Source organism: Polyodon spathula, chromosome 22 (genome assembly GCF_017654505.1).
Source record: "Polyodon spathula isolate WHYD16114869_AA chromosome 22, ASM1765450v1, whole genome shotgun sequence".
NCBI lineage: Eukaryota > Metazoa > Chordata > Actinopteri > Acipenseriformes > Polyodontidae > Polyodon > Polyodon spathula.
Window position 1 is genome coordinate 25,804,819 of NC_054555.1, and position 23,160 is coordinate 25,827,978.

Here is a 23,160-nt window from a genome sequence, read left to right on the forward strand (position 1 = left end):
ATATATATATATATATATATATATATATAATGAAATATAATCTCATTTAATGAATACTTCGTTTATACTTAGTTTATTTAAAATCCTATTGAAAAAACAATAGAGAATCATTTAAAACACACATATTAGGATTTTAAACAGATAAGAAATGAAGCATCAGGGATGTGCAGGTGATCCCTATTACCTTCTTCATAGCCTTGAAGTGGAATATGCTCTGTATTTGACCCCTAATGAAGTACCATGAATTACAGTACTTGACACCACTGGCCTGAAGTGCTCGACTGGGTATTTATTGTTAGGCAAACATTTTCCAGATGGGATGTTATGAAGGAAGAGATGGAAAGCATAGTAGGAAGGGAGCTAGAAATAACCCTTTCCATTTGGACCAGGAATTGAAAGATTTATTAAAGCAATACACGTTCTGTCTGTATGCTCTGTGTCTGTGTTTTTATTGTTTAGGGTGTTTTGCAGGAATGCATTCTGGGTGTTTTTTTTTTTAAATCTCTTATTTCTAAGACCTGTGCATGGTTAAACAGAGTTAAGGCTTGTAGACAGCTGTACAAAGTGTATGGTATTCATCCCCTACAGAGGCACGTTTGACAATGGCAATATTAACCCACTGCATGTATATGCCACAGATTAGGCTGCAGATATTGATCAATGCATCAGGCTGCACCTCTGAACCCCTCAAACTCACTTGATTGGCCAAAACCTCAACCCATCCCCCTAAAATCTGAGGATAATGTTTAGCAGTTTAGCGTCATAACACGTAAACCATGTCAAAATTTTTACAGACCTGAGAGATTGGCTGTGGAGCTGTAGAGTAGGTGGTATGTATATTGAATAGAAAATGATGAGATGTGTTTGCTTATAAAGTATATTTCCAGTGCTTCTGGTGGTCTCCTTTTCATTATTAGTTCAAAGTGGTAGTTACTTTGTATGCAAATTCAGAATATTACAAGGCTACACATATAAATGCTGGACTGCTTCTCGGTTGCACATGTCTCTGTCAAACAAGCAGAGATACAACATTGGGTTTTTAAAACACATTTTTGCAATTTCAACAAGTTTTTTTTTTTTTTTAATGTTGTTATGAAAAGAGAAAAAAAACCAGATGTTTCTGTTTTCACCCTGCTTTTAGACTTGCTCTCCTTGTTTCAAAGCAATCAAAGAATGTTTTTTTTTTTTATTTTATTTTATTATTCTGGGTGGCGCATGTTGCAATTGGCAATCGTTTTCATTTTCAAGTGTCTTGTGTTTATGGCAAACGCAGTTTGAGTTGCTTTTAAAACAACATCTAAGCAATGTGCTCATTAACTCGGGGGAAGAGGAGGAGTGTGTCTCTCCAGGGTCTGGAGAGTAATTTCAAGGATAAGACCCACAGTGTCAGCTCTCATCCACTAGTCTTTTTAAACAGCATGAGGACCACAAACACATCATCAAATTGCTGGAGGTTCACGCAGTTTCATTATTGAGGTTTTGGACTGACTCGTGTGTTCTTTTTGTATTTTTATTATTATAATAAGTATGTATGTCTGGAAATAAATAAATTAATTTGGGCTGCTGGTCACACCCTTGACAGCTCATGACTCCACAAGGAGCTGGAAAGGGATGTTAACACATTCAGTCATTCGCATTTCATTTAATTGATGCAGTGAGGAAGGCTGTGGATTGGGATGACAAATGCATGGTTCAAGTTCATCCCACGCATGCTCAACAGCATTGAGCTCCGGGGTTTGGAAGTGGTGGCAGCAGAAGCTGCCTGATGTGTCTGTCATCAACTCAGAACAATGGGTGCACAATTCTGTATTGAGGAACAAGCTCAGCATTGTTAGGTGGGCTTGCTCTGCTTAAGTCAGCTATAGAATTTGTTCGATCTGCCACAGTAATCAAGGAAACCAGGGTATACCAGGAAAACATGCCCCATGCCAGGAAAACATGCCCCACGCCAGGGCCATGTCAAGTCCAATTGGGTAGAAGAGCAATCAGGTAAACAGGCATGAAAGATAAGCAAGTGCTTGAACGGCAGTGGAAACATGTTCTTATTTTAAATTCCAATGTTTTGAACAAATATGTACTAGTAATTAATTGTAAAACCACAGTAACATGCCTGTACCAGTGTGCTACTGTGGGTAAATTTACCATGTAATACACTGTGTGATTTGTCCTCATGGGCAAATATAGGCCGTTGAGTCGAATGTGATATTTCTGAAGAATTCCATGCATGATTTCCCACAACTCCCACTCTAGAATAACCCTATTTTAGGTGGCGACACAGTTAATGTAGTGTGGGGTCTTCGCAAGTCACTGCTTATGAGACTCAGCAGGCACCACTGCAAGGCTCTGGAAGTTGCCTGCTGTGCACAGTGCAGTGTGGGGTAGATTATCAGATTCTGTGCTTGACCAGCTTTAAAAACATCTGCCCCCTCTGTTCTGTGCAGAGAGACTAGAAGGGGCTCCTATCCATTACTCTAGCTTCAAACACCTGATGCCTCAGCCTTTCTTTTTGTTTTCTTTAACTTTTTCTCAAGTTCAAACCCTCCCCTGCACAACAGATTTTTTTTTACTAAATTTAATCAACTTTAAATACTAGTTTGTTTAATAATCCTTTCCAATATTAAAAATATTGCAGCTGAACAAATACCACAAAGGTTCTTTGGCGGTGATAAATAATGGAAGTGTTTAATGTGTGTGGGTTTTTTTTTAATACTATTAAACACTATGGTATTTACAAACAGATCTGAAATGCAATCTCTGGTTTATCTGAAGAATAAACTGCAATTATTCTGTGGAGCCAGGCTTGCGTGTTCATGTCTGATGAGTTTACCCCTCATTTAGTGCTTTTCTTTGCTAATGCTGTAAACAATACATGGAATATCCGTCTCAAGCACATGCTGCAAGCATTCTAACCCTATTAGGGATTATATGTGCTTGTTTGCATAATGCTATTAGTCCTGTTTAGTATCCAGTGGTTGTGTTAATCTGTATCTCTATGCATTTACATACCGTGTAGATTGATTCTATTTCCATTCATTGATTGGTTTGACTAATGCAATTACATTTGTATGTTTTGCTTGAATACAGGCTCTTATCATTCATCCCATCCACACACACACACACACACACACACACACACAGATCTTACCTGTTGTGCATCTTCATTCACCCTATTTGTCTCAAATCCGCAGTTATGAAAGAAGCACATGTCATAGTAAGCATGTAGTTTCATTTTATATAGACCAGTACTACACTAGGTAAAGAAATCTTTATTTGCTAGCCTTGATTTCAGATCATGTTGCCCTTTCTTGGTCCCCTAAAGATTGAAATCATCCCCACCCATTCAACACCTTACTTGCTGTCAAACATTTGGCAACTAACCAAGCAAATGCACAACTTGTAAAATGGAATGGAACTATTTTGCTAGCTACAACAACTTTAAAATAGTGTCATGTTTTTTTGAATGGTGTTCATTATTTAAGTGTGGTCTGCCAGTGTCTCTTAAAGTGAAAACTCGCCATGCTTTATTGCCTTTGTTGTTTTTTCAGCTCCTCATTTGGGGCAGGGTAGCACAGTACCTTTTATCTGCTCCCTGTAACTGTTTAGTTTCCATACCTGGGCTTCCCATTCCCCTCTCCTAAAGTTCAAACACTGCAGAGATCTGAACCACTTTAAGAACAGAGCTCTTGGCTTTAATGTCTTAATTTAACCATACCATCTGGATCAAACGTGAGTAGGCGAAAGCTGTTTTGAGATAGCAGGCTATGGATCTGGTGCTTTGCAGGAAACTCTTGGGGTGGATTTACATTGAGTTAGTGTCAGGTTTCCACACTTCTGAGATTACTCTCTTCACCACAAGAACCCCCATTATCAGAACAAAACAACCCTGTACTTCGCTTTGATGTTTGGAGAAGGAATTAGAGGCCATATCAAAACACAGTTGGAAATTCAGTGGAGACAGACTTAGGACAGAGGGTAGGAGACATTTCTTTATACAGAAAGTGGAATGGCTGCTATATTGTTTATGATGAATCACTGGGATCCTTTAATAGCCAACTTGAAAACGTATTGAGATCCACCAGCTACTAGAGAAAGCACGAGAACTGATGGGGGCTCGCTGGCCTCCTCTCGTTCTGAAATGTTCTCGTCTTATTATTATAGGAATGATGTCTGTTCCATTTCACTGGAATGTATTTTTTTTTTGCTTGCTTTTACCTGCATACCGTGAATGGTGGAAAAAAAAAACTTTAATGGAAATGATGTCTCATGAACATGACAAACAATGAAACAAGTCTGGAGCTGCAGGGCTATCCGTCAATGAGGAATGAAGCCGTACACACCAGTGAAGGCTGTGCAACCAGACTGGGGCTTTAGGGCTTTTTTATGGTTTGTGTGCGTGTGCACATGTGTGTGCATGTGCGTGTGTGTGCACATGGATGTGGTGTGCATGTGCGTGTGCGTGTGCGTGTGCGTGTGTGTGTGTGTGGTGTGCATGTGCGTGTGCGTGTGTGTGCACATGGATGTGGTGTGCATGTGCGTGTGTGTGTGCGTGTGTGTGCACATGGATGTGGTGTGCATGTGCGTGTTGCTGCTTTAACTAAAATCCCATATCTGGCAGGGAACTTTAATTGGCAGTCACTCCAGTCCACAGCCACTGTCACAATGTGTTATGCTACTGATTTACTTTATGTTGGAAATTAAACCAAAACCCATGTAACCTAATACTGACCAGTTTGCTAAATGCAAGGCAGAAATTATCCCCTTCCAAAAAAAGTCTATACTGACATTTATTTCATTTTTCTGTACAACTGCATGAAAGCTCTCAACGAACAGGTTTATTTGTTCTTTCCTGCCAGCCAGAGGGAAAATACAAGCTGGAGAATGACAGTCATTTGGAGGAGTTTATTTTCCTAGCTGCCAGGCAAATGTACTGGGCTAAACTGCAGATTATATATCTGCTGAGCTGCCTCTTTTGAAAGTGTAAGGAAAATGAGAATAACATTCTGTATGCTTTACCAGGGGTGCAAATTTGGCGCTATGGTGCTAGATTCTAGCACCAGGGTACCTCATACAGCGCCAGCAACATTAAATTCTGGCGCCAGTAGACATGTTTCATTTGTATTTATTATTATTATCATTATTTTGTGTATTTATTCCTTAGCAACCACAGATGATGATAGTTTCTCATTGCGTGTGGACTACTCACATGACCCACCCATACTCATCCACATACACAGGGACTCATGGAAGAGCAGGAGAGGGGGGGCTCAATTAGGAGGGGGTTTTATCATTTAGCACCAGTAGGCTCTCTGGTGCTGAACTTTCAAAAGCACTCATTTTCAAAACATTTTGCACCCCTGTTTACTTACCTACTTATGGCATTCCGAAGGTCAGTATGCATTTTGATTGGCTTATTTTATGTCCACTATATGTTATGGTATCTATTGACATAAAAATACAGATCTTTAAAACTGCGACACGCCTAGCACCAGCAATCTAAAATATTTAATAATCCAAAGAGACGGATACATTCACAAAGCACGAGTTTGCTTGACATACAGTGTCATTTATAGTTGCAGATAAAATAGCTAGCCCAGTTTAAGGGACATTTTCAGTGGGCAATACTAAAAGGTCTGGAGACTGCGGAGCTATCTGAGAAACTTTCCATCCTAAAGTTTTAAGGCATTTCCATAACACACACACTAACACCAGCACACACACACACACACACTAACACCAGCACACACACTCGCAGGATTGTTTTGGCAAAAGCACACTGTCACACCCATCTGTGAAAGCTTTTAAAATGTAGCACGCTCTTGTAATTTTTATCTTGTCAGTAAGCAGCGACAAATACACAGACATGTCTCCGTGAACGAAAGATAAATATTGGGGGCCAGGTATACCTTTTGCACTGTTGTTTCCTAGAGAAAGATACGGTTCGAGAAAGACACGCTTCTCAAAGCTTTAACTCTTATTTAATATTTAAAGACCGTTTTTGAATGTTTTAAGTGCAAAGTACATTTTTCTGGGAAAAACTCACTCAAAACACATGCTGTATTTACAATGCATTTAGACTTTTGCAGTTAACAAAATTAGAGTAAGTTGTCTTAAGAATGTAGTGTTGACAAAATGTAAATAACAGGTAGATGCCAATTTAAAAATACTCCAAAAAAGTTACCTGAAATGAGGACAATGGCACTTAATGGGCTTTGGTAAAATTTTGAAGAGTCCCCCTTATTTAGGAACAGCACTTAATTGTGTCCCCTCTGTGGTCAGAACAAAGGGAGAGAGAGTAAACACATCCCATAAGAACAGTGAACATGCCCTACTCTGCTTTAAATGATACATTACAGAACAGCGCACATCTATTGCTTAATTATACTGGAGACATAAAATACCTATGGATCAATTCCCATAGAGTTACAACATAATGTAGAACTATGTGTTGTACGTACTAACATGGTCTCCTATTAAATGTATACATGCTGTATCTATAATGAACAGGTGCAGTTTGGGGTTACTTTCAGATCTTGTTTTTATATTTCTTTATTTCCTTTATACATTTTGCTTGCAAATTGTTTCAGGGATAGAACTGAGAAACAGCCAAGAGTAAAGGGGGCATCATGTGATTCACATTTCCATAAGTGCTTGAAAAATCAAAGCATTCGCAATCTAATACTTAAGAAATCCAAATCCTGGAAACATTTCAGCAGAGTAATAGATACTCCCTCAGAGAACACTGTTGTGCTGACCACAAAAAAAAAAGAAAAAGAAAAAGCTGCAGAGTCTGAAAGATAGATAGTGGGAAAAATAAACTGAAGAAAAAGTTTTGATCTCAACAGTAGCCAGTAATAATGGTCATTTTGGTCTCCAAAAAACTTCTTCTTTCATTTCTGGGTATTGATATCAGAATAAGCAGGTGATCTTGCAATGCAATGGCTCTGTATTAAGCAGTAGAAGTAACACAAGGACAGCAGTATGATCATTTGGTGGAATGCAGAGGAGCAATTAGCAGCCAATTTCCTTATTTATTTTTCAGCAGGTACCAGTTGTCCATGATTGATGCATTATTATTCAAAAGAAAGAAGCAACAAAAATCTGAAGACTTCACAAACGTCTTCCAACGCAACTAAAAGCATACACATATATCCGATTATCCCTTGGTTTTTAAACTGTTAGGTGAACTCTATGGGGTGGCTATGAAGTAGATGCGTAGATGAGAAACTTCACATGGTACATTATATACAGAGTGACTGATAGGGTAGTAATATCATAAATGCATTGAGAAAGGTATATTATTAAAAAGCATGTCCTAGTAATATAATAAATACATTAGTGCACCAATTCATTGATCAAGGAATGTTTAATCGAGGCTTGCAAAATAAAAGCCAAGCCGATCAGCAATCAATTCATTAATAGGTTTTTGCAGCTCTGGTATCATACGTTTGCAGTAGCATGGTAGCATACAGTCCAGGTAGCAGGACCAATGTGCTTCCAATACTGGTAATGCTGTAGGCTGCTACAGTTTGTTCAATGCACTGTACATTGAGAGACTATAGTTAACCTGTGATTGTACTGTAATGGACTTGTGGTTACATGGTATATAATAGTACACATTGTGAATACACAAACATATGTAGAGACAGTGTATCAGCTCACTACGGATTCCTTGCTGTTACTTTGCAGCTACACAGACACCTGTGTGATTACAGTGTAATTTGTGTAATTAGAATTCTGTTGCAGGATTCTGTAGCCTTGTTTGCAGCTTATTCAAATAGTCAAATAAACACAGCCAGTTGGCACAAGCTCTGTACCTCATATTTATGAAATTATTGCATGTAGCCATTTAGAAAAAATGTCAGGTGGTCAACAGAGTGCTTGGCAGCAATTCATGAGCCTTTAATAACACCCCAGCTCTGGAGCCACACAGCATTGCTCTCCATCAATTCATGAGCCTTTAATAACACCCCAGCTCTGGAGCCACACAGCATTGCTCTTCATCAATTCATGAGCCTTTAATAACACCCCAGCTCTGGAGCCACACAGCATTGCTCTCCATCAATTCATGAGCCTTTAATAACACCCCAGCTCTGGAGTCACACAGCATTGCTCTCCATCAATTCATGAGCCTTTAATAACACCCCAGCTCTGGAGCCACACAGCATTGCTCTCCATCAATTCATGAGCCTTTAATAACACCCCAGCTCTGGAGCCACACAGCATTGCTCTCCATCAATTCATGAGCCTTTAATAACACCACAGCTCTTGAGATATCGCCACAATTCATCTGGCCAGAACAAAAATCTATATAATAATTATATATATTTTTTTTTTTTACATTTTTTGGCACAGCATTGATGCCTTTGGATACTGGAGTGATAACAATTATACTTTCAACATTTCTGGTTCCAAATTAAATGAGCGCTTCAGAGCTGAGGCCTTTTCTTTTAGTCAATTTCAATATAATACCTATACAACCATTACAGCCAGAAAAGGGGTTTTGTATTGGCAGGGTTGGAAACTAGATTGAATCGTTTTGATTGGGGTTCAAGGCAATAAACAGCTAGATTAGCAAGAAATGTGTTTTTTTTTTTCCTTTTCCTGTTTGTTTTTATTTTTATTAGAACAATAAGATCGCCTGGATGCTCACAGGGAAATAAAGGTGACCAAGGATTTTTTCTTTTTTGTTTTTGTTTTTAGGTGAACTGAAAAGATCATGTCAATGATTCTCACACAAACAAGTATCAACTTCTGATGTTTCATTTAATTTACAGCTTTATCAGTGACCTGTAAATGATCACTTTGCACACTTGGGAAGACCCTGATGAATTTAGCACTATGAAAAGAAAGTATACCTGCTTGTGATTTACAGTCTACATCTGGGATAAAGGATTATAAATAAGGTGCATGTTTACGATCAAGTAAAGTTAAAAGAAATCATACAGAAATGATTGGGCCAGGGGGCAAATGTTATGAGAGCGTGAGATAATAAACTGAATTATACTGCCTCTGTTTAGATTTTATTTTAGATATGCATTATTCTATTATGAAACCCAAATATATATCATTCATGAAAAAAATGTCTAAAAACACACTGGAAGTGGAATTCTGCCACTGCAATTAGAATATATTAAAAGAAAACGGTCCTTTTTCATAAGATGTGCATTAAATCTCCTGCTGGGACATTTGCCAGAACACTAAAAATAAAGAAATGAGAAGAATGTAAGAATCCTCTGCCAAAACACGCCTAGCTGAAGATAGATTAAAACTTCCTTCCAAAGAATAACATTTCAAAAGTAAAACAATCATTTCATGTGTTCTTGCAAGACACTTTATATATGAGATGTATTCCTTTTGGAAATGTATTTCTTTCTGGGGTGCAATCCCTGTGTTGCTGTAGCGAAAGGAATTAATTCAGTTTGACACACATTACTTGGTGCATTAGTTCCAAGAATCCTTTCCACCCTCAGGAATTTAACCCCTTGCATGCTGGCATCCAGTGAATCTGATAGGGGACTGCTCTTTTAGATCTGAATGTAAAGCCATCAGATTGGCAGGAAAATCCTTGTAACCATCACCAGCCATCAAGAAGTCCCTTGACCACATTCATGTCAACCAATCAGCTACCATAGTATTCAAGCCAGGTAAATGTCAAGAGGCATGCTGTGACGTTACCTCCTTGTCTCCAACCTCTACTCTGACATTGCCAGAGGGATTGGCAATCTGAGCCCCAGGTGTGAGACTGGCAGTCTGAGCGCCAGGTGAGAGACTGGGTGTCAAAGCAAAACACAGTACATTTGACAACTGAAGGTTTCACAACTGTGTATTTCGTAGACTTTCTCTAGTTGTTTGGGTTAAACTTCTATAAAAATGAATAACACTTAACTATTTAACAGCACATAAAAGAACAGTGCAGGTGAAATCCCACTAGTCTGTTTGTTGTAAAACCCTTGTAGGAAGTTAATGACTTGAGCTGTATAGACGACACTAGCAAGTGTGTCAACTAGAAGCCCATGCAGAAATCTCCCTTGTTTAGCTACAGTATAGTCATTAGTTCACACGGCCAACTTTACAATGCCATTGCATTTAACGCTGATTTCAATCAACTCCAAGCTGCACCAGTATTTATAAAATATGAATAATAAATGGATTCTTTTTTGAAATTTCTGACATTCTTGACATTTCTTGGGAATTTATGCAATGCTGTTTTTGGGTTTTTTTTTCTTCTTTTTCTTTTTAAGCAGATAATACAGTGGATTACAAATGGAAATAATTCACAAAAAGCTCAGAAGCAAAGCCAAATGATCCTCTGTCCCCGGGTGGGAGGTAGCCCTGAATACAGCTCTTTATTTCTAAAATCCAAACCTTGTCTTCTGAAGGCATTCTAGTTTCCAAAGGGGTTAATAACACGCCTGACTGTCTTCCCAAGAAACATAAAGCTTAACACACAGGATGGATTGCATTGAGGTCCTCCAATCCGACTGTGTCTGGAGATTGTCTCTGTCCTCAATAGCAGTGATTGTTGGGGGAGCTTTTATTTTACATGTGGATGGTGCCCACAATGGAATATACAGTATTTTCAATATAAAACATATATAAATAATATACTATAATCATAGCATATATGTCTGATGTGTTTCATATATTTAAAAAAGAGGTTCGCCATACTGTATGTATTAAAGCTATATATTTTAAATGCATGACCCATATTATATATATATATATATAATACATTTTCTTTTGATTAGCGTGTTGACAATACTACTGACTGGTGCAAATAATGGTGGTGATATGAATTAAGACATAAATGCATTTTCCGTGTAAAGTATATACAATACAATTATGGAAATGTAAAACGTTGCTTTTTCTTTTAAAAAAATACTGCTACCGAATATGTTTTAAACACATTGTAACAATCTCAGCTCACAGCCTGTTGGACCTCTGAACGCAGCACATGTATGGGCACAGTTTGTGTGTGTATATATATATATATATATATATATATATATATATATATATATATATATATATATATATATATATATATATATATATATATATATATATATTACATTTTTTGTTAACAACTAATGCTGTTGGTTTCTTATACTTAATTTTAAAAAAAGTCTACAACATATGCAAGTTAAAAAATGTCAAAACAGTATTATAGTCTCGATACAAAGATGCCTGAGTCACTACTGCCATCTGCTGCTGATACTGTGTAACTACACAGACCCATGTCACGTGGCTAACGTTTGGTCAATGTGTCGAAGTACCTCATGCAGTAAAGCAGACGTCACAGCTTCATATCACAGCGTTAAAGTGCATGCTGCACTGAGCTACTCTTCAATGACAATCCTGAAATTAATGAAATGTAAAACTGTGGGTTACAATAAAAAAAAATACAATAATATAGTAAATCTGTGATGAAGCTGGCTTAACGGTTATTGGGCATCTAAATGAAGAGCCTACACTATTTAATATCAATAAAATAGGCACAGATTCAACGTGCCATATAACCTCCAGCTGCTCACAAGCAGGTTCCAATGGAAGAAAGTTTAATGTACCTGCAATTAAAACTACCCTCTAGTGGGTGTAAACAAACTGGAATGTGAACAAGGCCTTGTTTAATATGTGTTCTTAAACATGTTCACACTTATAACATTGTGACACGGTTTTAACAAATATATATGTTGTAGGGCAGTACAGTATCCATAGTACTTCAAGAGGATTGTGAAGTGAACGGGTAAACAAAATAATTATATTCTAATATATTTAAATGTATTGTTGTATTAATGTAATTTATTATTATTATTATTATTATTATTATTATTATTATTATTGAGGTTGTTATTGTAACAATACTAATAATACTAATAAGAATAATACCCTGATGTTATGTTGTTGTTGTTGTTTACAACCGCATGCAAGTTCTGCAACCTGCTTTTTGTTTACTATAGATTAGTTAGTGTAGCGAAACGTCACCAGCAGGTGCCGCTGTTGTAATACCTTTGAGGGCGTTGGACTCCGTTTCTGGGGCAACGCTGCTGTGCCTGAATTTACGCCTGTGCAGTGGAGGTAAAGGCGACCTTTTTTTTTTTTTTTTTTTTTTGCGGATGAAGTATTTACAAATATAAAAATAATTGTTTAGTTATCTGTGTAAAAACCTGTAAGTGAACTAAGGGCTCTCGCCGTAAGCCAATGTTTTGGTTTGCTCTAGTCAAACACTTGATATGCTGCTGATAATGGCAGGTTGGTAGTATCCCACAATGCACCTCTTTATTTTGGCTGGTATCTCCGGGAGATGAGATCTGGCACAACCTTGCTCAGTGCCGGGAGAGGAGAGGACACCTTTCTCATCACGTTATTTAACATGCTGCAGAGGACTGAGGAGACCAAACAAAAAGGATAACTCGGCGACTGTATATAGCTACAAAAAAAAAACTAAAAACACGGGTAAGAATCATTGAATTACGTTGTTTACAAATACACTTTTATGAAAGGGTATCGTTCTCTTTTCTGATTGGTTTATTTCTCAACAAGGCAGACACCTGCTTGGTGCAATGTTATAATAATAATAATAATAATAATAATAATAATAATAATAATAATAATAATAATAATACTGTTAATATTTGCAGGTGACATGTTATTAAGAATTGGAATTGTTGTGTACACTATATGATAAATGACATATTAAGTAGTTTTGAGGTACTAATTCATAACAGAATACCTGTCTTGACAGCGGGTTACCGGTATATAATTAGTATGTTTGTCAATAAGTAATTACAAATAAATGCACCGGTATATATATGTTTTCTATTCCATTCGTAAGGGTGCAGTGCAATATTACTAGACTTATTAGTATTGTAATTATTAAAATGAACATTAACTGTGGTCCCACGTTAGAGACGTCTTTGTAGTATATAGCTGAAAAATAAATCGCAGTAATAAAAAATAGAAAAAAAAAATACATTCAGGTCGTATACACAATCGGCGAGACAAAATGACAACATGGTTACAGCAGAGATAGCAACAGTAGCATGGTGTCGTATATTATTATTATTTTGCGTTATCGTTGTGAATTTTGTTCTGCGGTTCGAAGGGCACGGTTTAAAATACTGACTTGTAGGATGAATATTTACTAATGCTGCCGATGGATAATTAATGTATTTAACACATACGTCACGTCATAATAAATGTAACTTGACTCTGGATGACAACTTGATAGGTACATTTTCGCGGGTGCGAGTGTTAGTTACATTATTTATTTTAGGGTCCGCAATGCAGTTGAAACGAAGTCCTTGTTCTTATTTGTGTAAAGAATGTATAGATCTGCCTTGCGTGAAACTTAGATCACATTCCATCTTACTGTTCTTAATCTGGACAATTAATACTGTGTTTAATACTAAGCCATATCATAAGAAAGCATCAGGTCTGTTTCTGAAATACACTAGGGTTCTTTTTACTTTTTTTAATAATTTAAATGTTTAGACATCTATTATGGTAAGATCATAATAGAGATAATGAAGAATGGCGAATGTTTTAAAACTGCAAACATTAAATCAGAAATGGTATAACAGTGAACAGTCACATTAAAAATACAGTTACGATAATACAAAAACACATATAGAGATGGGTTTACACTGCTGTGGAAGCATAGGTGTTTGAACTGTGTCTGTACTAAGAAAAAAGTTCGATATCTTATAATGTGTTTTTTTTTTTTTTTTTTTTAATGTACTGTATAGGGTAATGGAAATGTACTGATACAGAGTACAACAGGCAGTATGTTTTGTATTTCAGTAAATTTCTTTAAGACAAACATCCTATAACACTGACAGATATTCTTGCTTTCCTGTTATAAAAAATGTTAAAAAAAAACTGGGTTTTGCATTTTTTGCAAAATATATATAAATGCAGGTTTTAAAGTTACTAATCCTTTTGTGGTGAAGTGTTCTCGCTGTGTGTGAAGTCAAATCTGAGCAGACCCGCCCTGTTAGAGATGGCACTACAGTGTCCTGTATCGCATCTAATATGCAAAGAAGAGAATCTGACCCTTACATTCTCTGCATCAGCTCTTCCTTCATTATATATTCATATTTAAAGTGAGACTGTAGAACTGTATGGCCGTGGAGCTCTGTGTTGTTTTTATCGCTGGAGTTCCTTACAAAAGGTACAAATCCCACCCTGGTTATTGTATTGTAAGTACCATAATTTGTGTTAAAGCAATAGTATTCTACTGTTCAGCTGAGTGAGTTGGTAACTGTCATGGTGCGTTAGTTATGCAGAAATAAATACAGTAGAAAGATGCTCTGCAAACACACACACACAAGGAAACAGAAATGGTAAATAAATAACACAAAAATCTAAAAAAGAAAAATGTTGTGTAAATATCTATGATATATGTTTGAAGGTTACTCTTATGCATTAACTAATGTGTGAACAGTTAGAGAAAGCCCTACTTGATTCATTACTAGAGGAAAGATGACATCACTGTACCTCATTCTGTGCTAGCCTGCTTCAGGTCAGGGTAGGGATTTTCTTTGTGTCTTCGTTCATTTGTGTCAGCTTCTGGGAAGCATTATCAACAGGCAGCACTTTGATTTACAGGAAACAGTTTGGATCAGAAATGGCAATGGACGGCTTTTAAAAGCTGTGTACTCCCCTGACAATCTAAACCTCCACATTGTATCGCACAGTTTTATAATAACAAAGAAATACTAAATGCAAATAGATGAATGACGTTCCTATATATTTTCAGACTTAATTCCCAAGACTGTCGTAAAGTAAAGAATTATAAAGAATATTGATAATTTCAAAAATCAATAGCCAACCCAGGAGGCATTGTATTATCTCAGAGAAAATGGAGATGCCCAATGGCATACAAAATGAGTAATGATCCTTGTCTTCACCTCTAAATGTAGCCTACATGGTAAATGCACAGAACAAGGACACTGCAGAAGCATTTGCCAATAGGCTACATTTATCTAGCATGACATAAATACTAATTAGGTTGTAATTACATTGTGTGTTGTCGTTTGCATTGATATAGCTCTGATTACCATTTGAAAGGGAAAGCAGTATATTTCTGATAAGTTTAAATAATTTTCAGGTTTACACCACATTGGCTGAATGTATTATATTTCCACAGTAAATACACATATAAAGTAACATATTAATAGTCATTTTACTAGAAGTTTGTTTGGGGTTGAGACATTCAATTTGTTATGCAAGCTTGTTATTATTAACTTTTTATTAGAATCTCAGAAAACATTGTGCATTACATAATTCCCTTTCCAAACAGCTGGATGCTGTTGTAAGACTTGTGTGTTCTAAACCTTGGAAACAATGCAGGACTTATTTTAAAGTTCTGCACTGTAATTGCTTCAAAGAACTCCAGCAATATTGTAGCTACAGCATTACATACTGTATCTGTGTCAGTTTGCCAATCTTAAGGCAAGTGACACTATGCAGTTAAATCTAATCCTGCCATGTCCTCCTGGCCCTTCAGTGAACTGTCTGTTGACCTGCAATTTCTCGAAGAAGTATGCAAAATGAATATAATGTATCTCAATCTCTAGTTAACCTTAACAGTGTGATGTGGTGATCACAGCACAGGTTTAAAGGAGGCAAGCCGGCATAGCTGGGGTTCAAACATTTGAAAAGCTCTGTGTCATTGAATTGTTTTATGAGCTGAATGTTATTAACACAGACAGCTTCTTTATATCAGGGATAACAGCCTGTGTATTATAACAGCCAGTGTATTATTACGTCTGCATTTATTAATGCCCCAGTTTCTACAGGCTTTTCTGTTGCAGTCCTTTCCTCTGGCTAACTGAATGTACTTGGCTGTGCTGCTCTTCTAAACGTGGTGTTCACATAGTGTTGTGCTATATAATAGTTCAATTTACCTACTGTGGAAGAAAGTTTTTTACAGCAGAGCTACTTGGTGATTTTACTATGCTGACGTACTATACGGTATACTTTTTTTTTTTTCTTGGAGATAGATTATTAAAGCCATTTGCTCGTGATGGTTACATGTGTTGCCTAAAAATAGCCTGCCTGCCATTACATCTGGTTGTCATTATTACAGATACAGTAGTAAATCTGACGTATTTTTCAGACACCAGTGTACTTCAAAGGGTGGGAAATCACGCCCTTGCTAGACTGCGCACCGTGGTGTGAGACGTCAGTGGTTGTCTTGTAATGTGATTATTTGATGACGCACATGCATTACCATTTTCAGAAAGGCGTAACTTGGCATTTACACAAGCTTATGAGAATGGGATTATTTCAAAATGAAAACCAAAAAAGAACATTTCTTCAGAGTACTAGCAACTCACACATGTCTAAATGTTATTGTCTGTGTGTAATGCAAAAATACAGCTCATCATTCATAATGCCTGGTTCAGGTTGCTGTCTTTAGTAAGGCATTAGTGTTCATGGTTAAAGTGATTCTGCTTGTGATCTCATGCTGTCCGCTCATGAAGGCACACAGGCAGACAATCCTCCAGTAATGAAATAAATGGGTTAAAGACTTATTAGAAGTAGACCAGTGTCAACAAAAACAAACCCTTTGAATGATTACAAGCCCTTTTAAAAGAATAATCTAACATAACTTCCTCATTTTATTATTTTATGTACTTCTTATTCATTTATACACAAAAATGTATTTAATTTGAATCTGGGGGCAGTATATTACTAGGTCTGTTTTTTAAAGAGTATGTGTCTGGGATTATAAGCCAAATGCTAAAAGCCAAATTCTATAATAATAAAGTCTTAACTTATTTGTGTGCAGCTTTCACATTTTTTTTAATGGGCTTTTGGAGTTTACTACTAACGTTTGATTATATATGTTGTATTCAGTCAATATGTGACACTGAACTATACAGCCTGCTTTTATTTGTGGTACTTTTGTAGCTTTTGCTGCAAACTTAAGCTATTTCAGAGGATGCATTACTCTTTCACTTTTTAACTTAATAAAAATAAATGTTTGTGTTTATTACAGGTTTACCGTTTACACAGTATGACCATGGCTTCTGTAAGTCTGGAGAATCAGCTGCACAGTGCCCAGAAGAACCTGCTTTTCCTCCAGCAGGAGCATGCAAATACACTGAAGGGTCTGCATGCAGAGGTGCACCGCCTTCAGCAGCACTGCACAGGTAAGACAATACAGACACCGCCGGATAAAAAGCGCACGTTGTACCAAGTTAACTGTGTTCTGTTGGTAGGACTTTTTCATTTGAAACATGATCCCCAGCTCCATCAGCTCCAGATTGCCCAGTCAATATCCTTACATGAGCTATTTCGTCATCCAGTATAATCCTCTAGTGGCTTTGCTTTGTTCCCATACCTCACAAAGGTAGTATAGCACATTCTGCCTCAATTGATATAGCAGCAACAGCCAGGTTTACTGGTGGGGAAGATAATGGGAATTTATTTAAGGACCTGTAATGTATATTAAAGGACCTCTACACAATATAATTATCTCTTGTACTGCTCCTTGATCACGATCAAAAAAAGCCCTTGAAAAAAGACGATTATATGAATTTGTTTTGTGTCCTTATCCTGACAGAATAATTAGAGCAGACACTGTCACTAAGTGCTGTTGAAAGTGCATGGAGAACCGTGAAGATGGGAAATTAATATTTATGACTTGCTTCTCATGCAAAAAACATGCATGGTCAAAAGGGACCATATTTGGCCACCCCTGGTTTAAACTTGAGAGGAAATATGGGGAAAGATTGTTACCAAGATGGAATATAATGGTTTTATAATGATAGTACATCATAGTAGAAGCTCTGTTACACCATAAATCACAACATTATTAATAATAATAATAATAATAATAATAATAATAATAATAATAATAATAATAATAATAAATATAATAATAATTATAATAAAAGTGTGTAAACAAATGCATTTACATGAATCTGTATGTTTGTTTCTTTTCTTTTAAAGATTTGACATACAAGTTGACAGTAAGAAGTTCAGAGCCAGTAGGTAAGACAAATACATTTCTGGCAGGTTACTTGTATTTTACCAAAAGTTTGAAGGCATTGAGGATCAACATCAAAGTAATAACATACTAACCTATTTGAATGTCTTCTCCACCAGTGATAAGATGTATGTCTACTTGTACACACATGTAAAGCCATCAGGCACATTTCTGTAACTTGAGATGTAAAACTCAAGTTTGGCCCTATAAACTGTGTGTCACATGGACTTTCACATGTTGACAAGCTTGGCAGCATTATCTCAATTTTGATGGCTTCATCATTTTAACCTTTTTGCTCTTCAAAAACAGTTCTAGAGGCCACTTGTCTTTGATCCATTGCAGGAACGAAAGGTCAATCTTGATCCTCAGAACGACTTTTCAATATTTTCTGTTATCTCACAAGCAGCGAATCCTAGCTGAGTATACTACTCTACTGTATTGTATTTGACTAATCACAGTGGATGATCAGAGCTTGATTAATATATTTTAGAACATTTTGATAGACTAGTCTTGTTTAAGTGTCCTTTGACTTCACAATAAATAATAGAAGATTTACAAACAAGAGGAGGCCATTCAGCCCATCTCAGCTCTTCTGGTTCCTAGAAGCTGATTGATCTCAGAACTTCATCAAGTTGGGTCTGAAAGTATCCATGTTGCTGTCTCAACACCATGATTAGGTAGCCCATTCCATACCCTCACCGCTCTCTGAGTGAAAAAGTGTCTCCTTCCCACTGTCGCAAGTCTGTTTCACTTAATTTCCAGCTGTCCTCTCGTCCTGGTTTATCTTTGTTCCAGGCTAAATACATTCAGTTCTTTCATCCTGGCTTTGTAGCTCACTCTTTTAATCCCTGGGGTTATTCTAGCTGCTCGTCTTTAGACTATCCAGGGTCACAATGTGATGTGGTGATCAGAATTGGACTCAGTACTCTTACTGTCTCACCAGTGCGTTATACTTGTTACTGCACTTTAGACTCCAAAAGGCAAGACCATCAGATTTCTTTTTTTTTGTAAATTTTTGTAATTGGGAGTGTGCAATTATGATGAATAACCTGACCTGCATTGTTTTAGTCCTGTCAGTTTTCTGTTGATCGGGATGAGAAGAGTTTTTTAACAAGTGGATTTCCTGTGTATCTGATTGTAGAGCAGAGCGTGGGCAGGGTCTAATCCTTCATTATCTCATGGCTATATGAACCTTTGGCTCCAATGCAGGGACTCTCTGTACAGTATAGTGTCCCACTACAATTGTTGTTACTGTGCAAACTTATTACACATAAAGTTAAGCTTTTGTCTTTAACTACATGATATTCTTATGAGTATGTGATTGGAAGGACAAGTTACATGAATTTTGGTATATTCCATTTACAACTATCAAAATTACTTGCAACATGGGTGCCCCCATTGTTTGATTTTTTATGCTGTTTATAATACGAATGGGCTGCCTTCTGGGTTTTTGCCCAAGGCACTAATGGATTTTTTTTTCTTCTTCTAAATAACAAGCAATGTTGTTACAAAAATGTTTAGGCCCTTTTAAGAATTAATTTCAAATAAAGAATTGCCTCATGGAGCTTGGTGCTTAATTAGTCTGTATTCAAAATGCCTTCACAATGGCTTTGGTTGTTTGGTCACGCAAAAGTCACAGGGTTTGGTTAAGTGTGACCATTTAAATGGTTTACTTATTGGGTGTCTACAGGCTCCTGTCTGGTAATACACACAGTGAAAGGATATAATTCACTTAAAGTTCTTTACTGGGAAGCTGAAAATAATGCAGTAGTCTTTTGACTTCTTTGTAGTTTTGTATAAAGCCTTCCCATGCCATTTCAGTGCAAAACAGGGCTGCTCTGATGCTCACAGTGATGTTGTATCAGGTAACCATAGTTACAGAACATAAATGGCTCAGTATTTGTCACTAGCATTCACATAGGTGCACTGTCTGCCCCTTAAACATTTAGTGTAGGCTTTGGGGTGACTGCGAATTAACTTTGGGTAAGAAGGTTCTCTGTGCACATGTGGGTATTCATTGCAGATGATCTTGCTCTAGGAAAAGCCTTAATTGAGGCCACCCGAGACTTGACTTCTTATTAACCACTATGCACTGGACTCAGAGACATGTAAAGATAGGTCGACAGTGAATTGCAAAATAACAATGAGCCTGTAAGGGGGCTTAACTGAGAGCAATGAAGCTGGGAAGTTCAAATACAGGCTTAGCTAAATAAAAGTGAATTGTAAATGTATTCTTTTCTTAAGTATGACTGGAAAACTACAGTAGATAAACCATAGTGCAAAAAAATATAAAAACTAAATACATTTTAAATTTAAAGCATAAATGTTATTATTACCTACAAATAATAATGCTTAAACATTTTGCAAATAAACACATAACTTAAATTCGATTGCACAAAAATAGAAGTCGCTGTTATACAGTATATATGTAGATTAAAAGTAAATGACTTCATTGTATTTTTTGTATTCATTGTAGACTTTTGTCAGAGCATTAGGTTAGTCTGTGACAGCAAGTGGACTGTCATTTCAGAAACAGGATTATATTCTATTAGGTTAATGCAGTGACGGTATCTCTGACCTAATTAGATTACAGTTGCTTTCTAGGAGCTCAACCCTGGAAATCAGACTGTGTTCTTTGAGTTGAGAAGTAGAATATTGAAGTCAAATGTTTAATACAAATCATTCAAAACCCTGATCTCTCTATCATAATTGTTAAAATCCTTGTAGGTTTTCTTTGTTTCCTGAAAATGTTTACCCTAAATGTCCCTGTGGAGGTTGCAAATTAAATCAGAAATTTCCATTTAAGAGTGCCAGATTGACAGCTAATGAAAGGCACAGGAACATCTGAATTTACCTGGTACATTCCCTGTGAATGTTGATAACAATCTGTATAAAAATTACTGATTAAAACTTGATTAAAGCAAATATTTTACTGACACTGCTGCTACAATGTAAAAAAGAATGAGAACAATGCATAATCATTTTAATTATTCAACCAACAAAAACACTTTGCTTACAATCAGAGAGACTGTACAGTATGTCAGTCAAAGTGTTGCTTGTTTGAGAACAGTAATTTCCCTAATACAATATTTATAGGCTGCCATGCTTGTAAATAAGGGATGGGGTTGTAGGATGACATCATCCTTCAGATGCACTGAACTGTTAATTTGTCTTCTGCAGTGGGCACATTGATCGCAGGCTGCAGAAAACTGCGCCCTGGCCGTGCCCTTGTCTACACATTAAGCAACCGCCAATAGGAAAGCATCTGCTGTTTCAATGGGCTGAGCTGACGTAATGCAGAGTGGTTTAAAGCAATGAATAAATGATGTTGGGGCTGCATGTGCAGGCTGTGATTCTCAACATTTCACTCCTAGAATATTCCTTCTATTTATGCACTAAAGATGCAGATTTAAAATGGAATTTACTATAACGTCACATACTGCTGGCTTTTATTAACTAAAGCCAGAATGTAAAGTACTTAACTGACACTAATACAGTATTTGAAACCATCCGCAATATAACCCAAGTCTAGGGATAACCAGGGCCAAAGATAAAATTAATGTAGCTGCAAGATTTAGAATCCTTCTTTCAAAAGAAAAAAATATGCATGCTGAGCATTGCATTCTCAAACACATATCTAAACCCCATAGATCTTTGTACAAAGTGTAAGTGACTAAGACATTCTTATTTGTGTTTTCTATAGAAAGCGGTGAATCACAATGTAGCGAGTTGAGGAAAAAGTGTGAGGAGCTTGAAACCCAGCTTAAAGCCAAAGAAAATGAAAGCACTGAACTGTTAAAGGAGCTTGAACAGAAAAACGCCATGATCTCAGTTCTGGAGAACACAATAAAAGAAAGAGAAAAGAAGTATTTAGAAGAGCTGAAAATGAAAAGCCATAAACTAAACATGCTTTCAAGCGAACTAGAGCAACGGTCTGGCACCATTGCTTATCTGACGTCTCAGCTGCACTCCACCAAGAAGAAGCTGATAGCTACGTCCAGTGGCGGCTCCGATACCAGCCCGAACATGAGCCCAGTCATGTCCTCTTACAAGCCAGCTCCACCTAAGGAGAAGATGCCAGAGACCCCAAGGCGAAGGATGAAGAAGAGCCTTTCTCAGCCTTTAAACTCTGAGTTTACCGAGGTGTACCGGCTAGGGCCTGACGGGCGCAAAGTGGTAATGAGAGAGACCATGGATGCCATGCCAGACCCAACGCCTTTCCTGTTAGCCAGAGAATCTGCTGATGCACAGCTTTTGAAAGAGAGGCCTTCGGTTATCCCACCAATTCCTTCGGAACGCACTTCTGAACCACACCACAGTCCGGCCAAGGGTAGGCAACACAAGGCACATATTGGTGTGGCCCACCGAATTCACCATGTGACCCCTCCCCCCACCCAACCCGAAGTGGAAACACTGGCTGTGGACCAGGTGAATGGGAGTCAAGTTGTTCGAAAGCGGTCAGGTGCTGACAGAACTGTTTAAACAAATGAAATAATAATACTAATCTTACTCTGCTTTTCTGCATTGCACTGCGATAAGAGATGTTCGTTTCTTCATATTCCTCTTAAAGGTTCTCCTATTTCATTTCCCCTGTTTAACAGTAAACAGTTGCATGCCAAATCTTTCAAAAGCCTATGTGACTGACAGCCTGCCTGTCCCCATTCCAGCTTTATGAGGCTCATATGACTTCTCCCTTTTCAAAACAGCCAAATAAACGTGTCTATCTTATTGCTTGCTTCAAACACATACTCTGCAATCAACATACGTACAAGTGGTTTACAAAAGCAGATACTACTCGTTGTCACACTGCAAATATATTATCAGTAAGTTAATTAAAGTAAGTTCATAGAAAACTTGCAGCAACATGTTCAAACTGTTTATTTCTAATGTCAATATTTGATGACTTCTCTTAATGCCTGCACATCCAGATTGTATAATCAAGGTTTTCATTACCTGACTGCTATAAATCTTTTATGACAAAGCCTTTGCATAGCAGCAGTATGTTTCATGTCTCTGTATGTAAATGGCAGGAATGGAGAAGTAAAGAAAAATGTACTTGTTACATATCGGCCAGTTAAAATTTTTCATTTCATTTTTTTTTCTTTTTTTGTAATATCATTTTCGACTCCCTGTAAGCAATACAGAAATTTAACTTACAA

At 37.1% G+C, this 23,160-nt stretch overlaps 1 protein-coding gene across 1 annotated transcript; it reads left to right on the forward strand.

Moving 5' to 3' along the window:
* Positions 1-12,263: 12,263 nt before the first annotated feature.
* On the forward strand, positions 12,264-23,157 carry LOC121297012 (coiled-coil domain-containing protein 92-like). Its single transcript, XM_041223022.1, has 4 exons — positions 12,264-12,456; positions 17,009-17,162; positions 17,965-18,006; positions 21,705-23,157. Exons 2-4 carry the CDS (start codon positions 17,027-17,029, stop codon positions 22,481-22,483), a joined length of 957 nt encoding a protein of 318 aa, XP_041078956.1. The 5' UTR covers positions 12,264-12,456; positions 17,009-17,026; the 3' UTR covers positions 22,484-23,157.
* The last annotated feature ends 3 nt before the right edge of the window (positions 23,158-23,160 follow it).

What these genes read in the sequence shown, in the direction of transcription:
- LOC121297012 (XM_041223022.1), top strand. Translation starts at nt 17,027, where the DNA reads ATGACCATGGCTTCTGTAAGTCTGGAGAATCAGCTGCACAGTGCCCAG. An exon ending in CCTTCAGCAGCACTGCACAG is followed by an intron (nt 17,163 to 17,964) that starts GTAAGACAATAC and finishes TTTCTTTTAAAG; the next exon opens with ATTTGACATACAAGTTGACA. An exon ending in AAGAAGTTCAGAGCCAGTAG is followed by an intron (nt 18,007 to 21,704) that starts GTAAGACAAATA and finishes TGTTTTCTATAG; the next exon opens with AAAGCGGTGAATCACAATGT.